A 10,836-nucleotide genomic window follows, 5' to 3' on the forward strand; every position below is an offset into this window, starting at 1 on the left:
CACACACCGCGAGTCCGTTCAGCATACGACAACAACGTCTGACGACCACACGATGAACTCGACGTCCGACACGAAAAGTACCGACAGCTCATGGCTAAAACCTGCGATTTCGTACACCTCTCTCCGGTCCTCCACGCCGCACGACCGTGTGCTCACTTCGCTCATAATGCGACTAAAAGGAGAGGTATGTCCAGCCTTACGCAGAACAGTCACCACCCTGATGCATGACTGGTAGTTGCCCATACACTCGAAAAGAACACTTGCAATGCTAGAAGCGGACGATGCATTGGGTCAGACAGTTGCATCTATTGTGCAGCTCGCCAAATTCAGATTAGACGGTGTCGCTTGGGCGTTGGCGAGCTTGTTGGATGAGTTGAACGCGGTGCGCCTCCCCCTCCCATTCCGGGTGATAGCAGCTTAATTATCATTCTCCAGGGTACCTCCCCACCGTTGGGCTCATCAAGTGATCCCGAGTCTCGTTATCCACCATTGGTAGTTTTGCAATCCCAACTGTTTGTGCTGAAGGTCCTATCTGCTTCTATCGCATACAAATGGCAGCAACACACCGCCGATGGTGCACGCTCGACACGGGGAGCAAACTGGTCCACCCGGGAAGATCGCATGCGCCAAGCATCCTCATCGACAGCCAGCTCCCAGGCTGATCTGCATTCGGGGCGAATGGTTCACAGTCCTCCACCCAGACTACGAAGTTTGGACGAGGATGGTGAACGCACTCGCCAGGCGACGTCATCTTCCGGCAACTCATTGGCAGCCGTGCAATCAGCAACGGCATCCCCTATTCAAGCTACTTATACTTGGTCTCCCTCAGCTCTTCAGTCTCCCACATCTGCCCTCCGAGATATCTCGTCAACGACTTCAACGACTCCGTACTCTCACACGTCCGATACTCCACAACTAACGGAGCAAGTTGCCAAATACGTTTTACTAGCCCTCCTTCCCTATCTGCGGAAGTCATCTCCAGGATCTTATTCGACTGTATCGGCGTCTGCGAACTCCACCTTGCCCATAGAATACAATCGTCCCACCAATATTGCACATTTAGCCACGGCAACATTTACTTCTAGTCGAATGCAACATCAGCCATCGACACCGTCGACCGCCTCGCTTGGCTCTGCGCCATCCACACCAGCGCCTGGAGTGGCAGATTATTCTCCTGCAAATAATTCACCATACTCATCATTTCGATACCCACCACATCATGCTAGTGGTGTGACTGGGCCTGCTGTCCCTTTACCTCAAATCACTTCTCTACCGTCCCTGTCGACTCCTGTTCACGTTCTCCTTTCACCTGTTCCTCCTGTTTGGGCGACAAATTCGAAAGGATGCCGGCTTGTTATATATGGTTATATATCTCAAGTCATCTTGCATCTTTCTGCTTCCAACTGGAGCATTGTGTACGAACGCATTCAAGCCAAGATCCGTGATGTCGGGAGCGGAGAAGGTCGTGAGAGAGAGGGGGGCGATATGACAGAGATCGAGCTCATGTCTTTGAGCGCTCTGAACAAGAGTCGGCTGATCCAAATTTTGAATGGTGAATCTCGAGGCTGCTGTTCCAAGGGTTGAACTGACGTTTCGTTAGATCTGGCGTCCTTGTTGATCCAAATGCGAAAAACAACTCAATTTGTCATGGCAACAGCCATTCATGCTGCTATTATGAAGTGGATCAATACTTGTCCTGCGGAGTTTGCTTCACTTATTCGGGGCGATTATCGATTGGACGGTGCCCCTGAACGCGTCTTCGACACTCTTCTCAATGTTGAACATCTAAATCCGAAGGTCTTCTTGCCCGCTCTGAGCATGCTGCTGGCTATCAGCCCAGATCGTCTTCGTTCCTTAACGATTGGACAGTACAATAAACCAAAGTCAAAGAAGGTAAGGCAATGCATTTCATCGAAATTGTTTATTGACAGTGGTCATCACAGAACCTATTGGAGACATTGTCAAAACAACTCAATCTGCCTACGCAGCAGTCTGAAGTTGCTGTTGCTTGTTACATCGACATTTGCGCCGCAGCGATACAACTACCACCCAGTGACGATGTGACTGCTTTGCACGAGCTCGCTCCTGAGCTCGCCGACGAACTTCGTGCCCGGCTTTTCAATCCCCCGTCTCCCACGAAGCCCTTCTGGAATGCATATGAGGCCATCGACACGCATTTGTATGCAGATGCAATCGTTGCTATGTTCTGGTTCTCCCCGTCATTTACAGTGGAGCATGCTTTCCCAAATTTATTTGCGCCTGAGCAAGCATATGCCGTGAAGATGATCGGGATTAGGGCACTAATGCGGGTAGCTGTGGAGGTGCGCTATTTTGGTGCTCAATGCTTTCACATACTGACGAGAGACCTCAGCAATTGCGTCTGCCGTACCAGCCCGCAGTTTCTCCCCTTCATAACCTTGCCAGCCAATATCTTCCAGATATATATCATGTATGCTCTCGAGTCATTTTGTCAAAGATGCAGCAGCTAAAGTGGATTTCAGGCTCTTGCTAACCCTCCTGGTGCTGAAGACGACGCCAGTGTCTTCGTTCATTACCACCCACGAATGAAGTCCTCCGATCTTGATGATCTCGAAGACAAGGAAGCCCTTCTTTTGGCTATCGTCGGTCTTTGGCGATCTGATCTAGCCTTCCTGGGTTCAAGCGACAATCCTAGACAGCTTATGGAGAATGGTACACGAGTGACACTAGATTCGCAGGTGCTACTACGTACGACATCGCAGCATATAATGCGCGTAGTCGTGACTCGATTCTTGAATGAGTTGGGCGTTCACATGAATATGCATGTCGCACCTGGAGTGAATGTTTTCCACGATCGAGAAAATGCCAATATGTGCGTATATCTTATTTCGCGAAGAGGGACGCCTCTCATTATGGCTGTTTACTAGCTCAAGCGTTATCTGCCTCATGTCTGACCGTCTCCTGGCCTCTCGAGACAATTATGACGATCAGCGCCTCTATCTGTCTACCATTCACCTAGGGTTATCGCAGTTGCCCCGTAATTTGAATGCTGTGAGGCACTCCAAGGGACATCTTGCTGCGTGCTAATCGTTCTATTAGCCCGAAATTACTCCCAGAACATTCCTAGCTCTGAACCTCGTCGAAGTTGCCCTGCTAGCAAGTTTGGTTTCTCCGATGATGGATATATGCACTGCTGCATGTTCCTGTCTGAGCCTGCTGGCAGACTGCGAGGTCTTGACACGGTCGCGGAGCGATGCGACATTGTATCTCAATGAGGCGGACATTGTATCACGAATATCAGCGTACAAGCAACTGAGTGACCCTGGCGACTCCGCAATAGGTGAGAAATGCCATCGTTCTAGCAAGGGTGCGCGCTGAAAGTCGTGAAGGAGGGCGAGCCTATCAACAAAGGCGGGTCAGGACAATTTTACGTCAAATCGCCTTTCCCTGGCCAGTCAATATTGCAACCTGGCAGGAGTATCATCGCAAATTTAATGCTTTCGATCCCGGGGTTATTCGTTCCACGGAGCTGGCTAGTAACGCGCAGTTACGCGTAAAGCCACCAAGCAGATGGGACTCCTCAGGGGTAGGCCTGAATACCTCAGTTGACTATATCAATGCAAGCTAAAGGTGGCACAGGACGAGCAGTTCGATTGGCAGAATACCCTGCTTTTCCTGACCACATTTGCGGGCTCTTGCATCGCTCCTAGTAGTATGCAGTCACTTGCAGACTTCATCCCTCGTGAAGAGCTTCCGGAACAATTCCTGCAGAGTAAAACCCCAGAGCAAATGCTTTCATCCTTTTTGGCATCTTCATGTGAGATCCTGTTGAGAGGGACTCCCTTTGCCAGTAACACCGTCCGAGATGCGTTGGGATCAGATCTTGATCCACGATGCTTTCCACAACTTTTGATGCATCTTGAGCGGTTAGTCAATTGCACGCGATGATCTTTTATCGAATTCACTTGTGCTCTTAGGTTGTGCATAGCGAACTTCGAGCGCCCCGCTCCCATCGCCGCAGACTGGGACGAAGCCATGCTTTTCATGATGGTTCAAGTGTCCACAGTGTTGACCAAGATCCTTGTTAACCCCGATGGGATTCAACTATCCACAATACGAGTCGACTTCAGCCGCATGCTTGCCCTATTTCACGGTTTCATTAGCACATACGAGGGCGAACCTGAGGAAACTCTAAGAGGGAAACTCCAGTTTGCCTCACTAGTGGATGCCGCGTTGTCTTGTGAGGACCTCTCTGTGGCTGAGGATTTCCATTTGCGCCAGACTTGCTTGTACACATTCAGCGAGTGGGTAACTGATCTACAACCGGTGAGATACCTCATGCTGTCCCTTTTGTGACAACCTCTGACAACTGTTTCAGGGGCGCGTGCCGAACAATGTACCCATAGGTCTTGCTAAGGACGCCGAGAACGCTATCCTCAAAGCTATCGTAATTCTTACCGATGGCCTTGTGCTAGAGTCAGAAGGGGATGGATCCAGGGTCCAGGAACAGTCCCGGCTATTCTATCATTATTTCAGGTTCTTCATGGGTCTAGTCACCCGTACGCTGGCGTCCGTAGACGTCCCTAGGAATGTGTCTTCCCTGGACGTTCGCCAGCCCGTGGAGCTTATAGGACTGGTCGCCCCAACCGATATGAAGGTATGACATGTGGTCGTCTTAATGAACACTTCCGGCTGACAAATGTCGTAGACAATTGCAGTAGAAAGAGATATGAAGGCTCTGAGAGAGAAAGCGTTTTCCGGTCTCGCCAATCTTCTTTTCGTCAATCATCAAGCTGGGTTCAAACATTGCTTTGGCATGACGTTTCATGTAGATTCTAGAATTCGGGGTGCGTTTCTACAGATCTTCAAAGAAGCCCTGGACAGAGGTACAACTTTCCAAATGTCGGAAGAGCTCCCACCGACGATCACATCTAATGTTCTGATTGAGGTACGGGTCCACACTCGTCTGCAACAAATTGCTGATTATTCATAAGTTTCTCCGTGACCCAAATGTATCACAGTATATTTCTCGCTATGACAGTTCATTTGCTGATTTGAAATAGCTTCTTGGGGTTCAAGCTCTTTGCGAAATAGCAACCCCAAACGGCGCCATCGAAGATCTAGAATCAGTTCTTTTACATATCTTCGACCAAGAAGAGAGCTTGATAGCCCTGGCCAAAGTTCTCATTGAGCAGGAACTACTTTCCAGTGAAGTTATGTTCATATAGGCCTCTTGCAATGGTTCTAATGAGACTGTAGCTCCCGAAGCTGAAGTTTTCCGAAGCAATTCACTGCGAAACCGTTTATTGTCTAGGATTGCAAGAGATCAGAGCTCACCATATCTTCGCCGCGTGCTCACCCCTCTCATCAAGAGAATCGAGGAAATACCACCGGACTTAAGATTTGAGATTGATCGTTATAAGACGGTTGAAACAGAAGATATGAATGAGAATGCGAAAACTCTCATGAAGATTACAACTGTATTCCTTGCTACCCTGGAAGCTGCCTCCTCACGAGTACCGAAGTGCGAACTTCTCCTTCAAGCTCTAAGTGTAAATGCTGATTTTCATTTAGTGTTATTCGGGAAATGTGTCATCACATCACATCAATCGCGTAGGTCTTTCTGTGAGCGGGATGGGCGACAACTAAACAAAAGCAGTGCAAAAAATTCTCCAAACAATGTTTACGCCTCAGTGGCTGGCTTCATCTTTCTTCGCTGTATCAACCCTGCAATATCGCAACCAAGCACGGTAGGGATCGAGATCGATATGACCACAAGGAATCAGAGGGTCTTGGTCTTGATCCCGAACATTATACAGCGTGTAGCCAACAACGCCCGGTTCCGGCAGGAAGGTTCTCAGATGGATGCCCTCAACGATTACATGGTTGACATGATCGAATATGTCTCGAAGTTTATTCGCGATGTCTCATCAGATCCCAGACAAAGACCTGTGAATTGGAGCGAGATACCTGCCCGGTATGCCGATGAAACGGATATCTTGATCCTGCATAGATTCTTTCATCGCAACTTAACAGCGATTGGTCAGCAGCTTCTGACAATGCACGTGCAAGCCTCTACACCTCAACAGCAGCAACTGTATCTCACCGAAGGGAAGAGATTATGGAACCTGCTAGTGGATAAGTTCTTGGAGGTGGAAAACGTACCAGAAACGCTCGCTCCCATCTCTACTCCTTACGCTGAACATGCTCCACTGCAAGGCTTCCTCCGTCGGTATGCGCGAGCCAACCTCGACCATGTGGCGCACATATTTGTGCACATGCAACCTGATGTGTGTCCTTCATCTGTAAAGTTAGAAGTCATAACTAACTTGACAAATAAGACTTCAACTTTCTTGTGCCAGGTGGGTAAAATCCAGGCGGATGTCGTCGAGTATGATGCGTTGATCAACCTCATTCTTCGAGTGAGCTGCTTCTATCCCACATGTACAGTGTTCTTATTTTTTCCAGGAACTCCTTCAGGACGACGAAGATTTTTCTCTTGTCCTAGACATGACCTCGTTCACTGATTCATCCATCATTCCATCACGTTGGATCAAGCACTTCGTTGATCTTATTCCGATCGAGGTCATACAACGATGTCGTTCGGTAGACTTCATCAACATAAATCGAGTTGCGCAAGCTTTTCTGCGGAAGATATATTATGAATTTTCAGGTTCGTTCTACTAGCGGATGCCCTGAGCGCCCCTGACTCCTGGCAGGGCTTGGTCTTGATCGACTGCGATTCACATCAATGTCCGTACATGACCTACGGAGGACGTTTCCTGCCTCTTCGTTTCTTCATGATATGGGTATGCCTATCAAGGACATTCACATCTCGATTATTGAACACGGCTGTAGAACTTGATCTCAGTTCGGCATTGGAGTTCACCGATGTAGACCTTTGGGTTCTTTTCCACACACGTCATTCGTGTACCATCAGCATCTCGACCTCGAGGTTTTATGTCGAGACCATCAAAGCTCAGCCAATATTTCCAGGATTTCAAGCTCGTCTGGTAGAGGTCTTACCCCTTGCAGAAATTGAGGATGTAGTTCAGTCTCAGGTTGTGCAAGACGAGTGGGTGTTCACAGTCGTTCGCACGAAAGGCGAAGCATTACAATTTTCTTCCCGAGATGGTGACGCAATTATGAGGGCAAGCGTCCTTCATCAAACCCCTTCTTCATACACGTGTTGACAAGATGTTAAGGCGATTCGAAAGGCCAAGCAAGGTGTTCCGGGATACAAAGCCAAAGATACAGCTCCCGATTGGCGTTCAAATGCCGGCACAGCTGTATTGAACGTCGCACTCGTCAATCTTTGTCACAAAGACGATTCTGTACGTCTGGCTGCACTTGGTCTTCTCCGCTCCACTGTGAGCCGTATGGGATTTAATCTGGATACCCTGCCCATCAGTACGTACCTAACTAATCGGAAAGTGAAAATTAAACGGCTTCGCAGGCTATTTCGTGCCGGCAAATCCATTTGCGACCGCTCTCTCGTACGCAGATCTCGTGGTTAAAAAGTTGCCACATATTGCTGTCGACTTTTTGAAAGAATTCAACAACAGTTTCGGCCGACTGAACAACGTCGAGAAAATATCTTGTTTGAAATACCTGCGACCGTTCATTAAAAACCTCGCTATGGAGTCTGCACGCCAACATACTTTCTCTGGCCGAGATTCGCTGAGCATGCGTTTACGAGAATGCATTGGCCATTTCATCGCGCTGACCGTCAACTACGAGTCCGTGTACGGAGCCATGCAAGGGCATATTTGGTCCATCATTGCTCGATCAGAGAGCTTGGCAAGACTTGCGGTGGACGAGGTGGTGAAAGCAGTTGTCGATGGACTGGCTGGTACTCGGAAGTGAGCGTGATTACACCCACCCCTGCAGCCCTTTGTTCACCCAGTCTCAGAATGGATATCCTCGCGGACACACTTGTTCTTTTATCCTCAACGTATGCCCGAGGAAAGACGATAGCAAAGTTGCAGAAGGTATGAGTTGCGCAACACTCAGTGCTACAATGGGGTCTAACCTTTGTGTAGCTATTAACCAGAGTAACATTTCGATCATCAGCCCCATTCACTGATAATGCACTGTGGAACGAAGTCGCTATTCTCACTCGCCTGGTGCTTGTCCTCACCTCCGAGAGTGAGAACCCCACGCAAATTGTGGGCTACTTCCCTGAACTTTCACACTTCATCACTATCCTCGCAGGGACGGGTCCTGATAAAATGCGTATCTCTGTTCATGGTATCGCTCTGAACTTAGTTCAAGCATTATACAATCTCAAGCAGGAATTGCGCGTGGACACTTCGGGTCTGGAACCACAGCTTGACCTGTTGCGATCAGCGGATTGCTTGCGTGACTTTGGCCTCGTGCAGACAAAATTTGCGGGTCTGGAAAATGCGGAGGTCAGAGTGGGTACGGGTCAACTTCCTGTAGATGCCATGAGACGCATCACTAGTCTCTTGCTGGATGCCGCAGAGGCTGGAGCTCGATCTCCTAGTGTGTATCTCGTTGACCTTATCTGGATCATCCTGACTCATTTGATTAGGTCAGGCGAACGCATGGCGTGCCCGATGGACATCGCTCGTGGTCGGTACGGCGCTTCGTTCGCCACCATATGTGCAGACACGTTCCTACTATATCCTTGGCATCGTGCTCACCTGTGTGTCTGTGCCCGGACCATACATTGACAACGATCTGGTTCATCAGGTATGTATAATGGGGCTTCGTACGGCTCCCTACTCACCACTTTGATAGTTTTTGAACGCTCTCGATGTTATCATAACCAAGCCCGTAACAGAAGGAAAGAACAAATGCCTCGCAAGCATCATCGACTGCCTTTGCCGTGTTCTTCCCGCCCTTCCTGAAGAGTCAAGATATCCCGCAAATCTGTTTTGGCTGGCAGTAATGCTCATGCAGGCCGATGTCAAAACTCTGTATCGTCCACTGGTAGGGCTTATGCGTGGAATTCTTGACATATTCCAGCGGCGTCGTTATTTGGAAGCGACGCCTCTTTCCGAGCTCTTATTAGATGCTCGTAAAGTGTTGAACTACGATTGGTACAAACTGGAAAGCAACATTGGTCTCCAGTTCCAGAATTATTTCTCCATTTGCCTGGCGCACTGCACCATGTATGCCCTCCGCAATCCAGATACCCAAGAAGCGGCGAGGACTTTGCTCTTCTCTCTCCTCATGGCTACACGGAACACCGACAGAGATCTGCAGCCCGAATCTCATCTCAATCCTGATTCCGCCGGGTACTTTTTGGCGTTGGCCACGGTTTCGACTGCTCCGCAATCGATGTTGCAACTTCTCCGCACCGCCCGAGTTGGTGAAGCTTGGTATCCTCCGAGCCTATCCGAGCCTGTCATAGACTTCACGGCTACTCCGATATTGTCCTTCGGCCTGCTCGGTATTCAAGATCATGATACAGCACTGGTTACAGCCGCCTTCATTCTGTCACTTTTAAAGGGCGCTCGGTCTGATTCTGAAAGAGAAATTCTCTGTCACATGTTGGCCGATATATCCCAGGAGTTCCCCAAGGTGGTTGAACAAATGTATGTCACCTTCATACCATGCAACAAGATTCTGACGCATCATGACCTAGCTTCGACCAATTGGAGAAAACCACTGACGTATTTTCAACGTCCAACAATCGATCCATTCTAGAGGCACTGGGTACAATTTATTCTGTTGTCCTTGCTCGCCAATCCAACCGGTCGTCTGCGAGTATTGGCCGCACTAATTCAGATGGCGATGGTCACTCACGAGCCGAAACGACTAATTCCGCCACCTTGCAGCAGGCTCTAGAGGACTACGGTATGACGGCACTAATGATGGCACCACCTGACAACATCCTGGAAGACTGCGCCTTAATGACACGGACTTTTACATAATAACACACTTCTGTTTTGTGTGCTGCACATTCTAATTTCGAAGCTGGATTCGACATTGGAATGGCACTCCAAACAACACTCCAAACAACACTTCAAACAACATGCCAAACAACACGCCAAACAACACTCCAAACAACACTCCAAATGAGGTCCGAAAGGACTATGACAAGACAGGGGAAGGAAGAATGGACCTATCCATAGCCTTATGTAATATAGATTAGGAATAGATTAGGTAGTTAGTTCGAAAGTCCAAACTGCCTCTGAATGTCTATAGGGAGGATTCGTATGGAAAGCTGATAGTGCGGAGTTGAGTAGTTCACAGGCATTGCCTCCGTTTTTGCACAGCCACACATGGGACATTCTATGGCAAAAACATGCCTTTGGGAGTTGGTGGAGGTATTTGTCAGGGTAACACCTGCAAATACTACCACTAGGCCAAAAGAGCCTCAATATCATGGTTAAGTGATATTGGTCACAGGTTGCTATATATGCTGTACTGGGTGTACCCTGACAGTATTGCACAGGTATTGGTGGGAGGGTATGGGATCTCAATGGTGACTATCTACTAATCAAGTAGAAATGAGGGGATGTCAGATAGGGAGTAGTCCAGAGTTGCCTGTCACCTGGACTTGGGTAGCATATTGCAAGGCCAGCAGAGTCAGTATGGATATCAGGTAGTCAGGGTGAGCCATTGAGGGTGTAGTCAGGGGTTTGGTCACTTGTAGACTCAAATCTTGCTGAGAAGGGGTGTCAGGCCCACCTCATGAGCTTTCATAGAGATCAAGCACAGGTCAGACCTCTAGGCTCTAGGAGAGTGGCCTATTGGCAGAGACTTTGGATATATCAGCACCAGTCATCCAGAAGTTGACAGTCTCAGCTGGAGCACCAGCCTTTGGAGGGTATAATGAAGAGTCAGGGTGTGTCACCAGGTTATCAAGTACCTCAGTCTTACTAC

General features: G+C 48.7%; 1 protein-coding gene across 1 annotated transcript; it reads left to right on the top strand.

Moving 5' to 3' along the window:
• Positions 1 to 52: 52 nt before the first annotated feature.
• On the top strand, positions 53 to 10,053 carry DACRYDRAFT_118720 (uncharacterized protein; the record flags this gene model as incomplete). The annotated part of the gene is made up of 30 exons (XM_040770647.1): positions 53 to 184; positions 236 to 382; positions 436 to 1,552; positions 1,601 to 1,893; positions 1,944 to 2,321; positions 2,372 to 2,449; positions 2,502 to 2,851; positions 2,907 to 3,030; positions 3,079 to 3,319; positions 3,369 to 3,565; positions 3,619 to 3,905; positions 3,957 to 4,305; positions 4,358 to 4,636; positions 4,688 to 4,927; positions 4,974 to 4,991; positions 5,043 to 5,187; positions 5,239 to 5,503; positions 5,554 to 5,592; positions 5,639 to 6,269; positions 6,321 to 6,401; positions 6,448 to 6,652; positions 6,699 to 6,788; positions 6,838 to 7,136; positions 7,185 to 7,389; positions 7,436 to 7,841; positions 7,892 to 7,970; positions 8,022 to 8,484; positions 8,534 to 8,694; positions 8,743 to 9,542; positions 9,593 to 10,053. The coding sequence occupies 30 exons, from the start codon at positions 53 to 55 to the stop codon at positions 9,879 to 9,881; spliced, it is 8,388 nt and encodes a 2,795-aa protein (XP_040625342.1). The 3' UTR covers positions 9,882 to 10,053.
• Between the last annotated feature and the right edge of the window lie 783 nt (positions 10,054 to 10,836).

Source organism: Dacryopinax primogenitus (assembly GCF_000292625.1).
Source record: "Dacryopinax primogenitus strain DJM-731 SS1 chromosome Unknown DACRYscaffold_19, whole genome shotgun sequence".
NCBI classification, from domain to species: domain Eukaryota; kingdom Fungi; phylum Basidiomycota; class Dacrymycetes; order Dacrymycetales; family Dacrymycetaceae; genus Dacryopinax; species Dacryopinax primogenitus.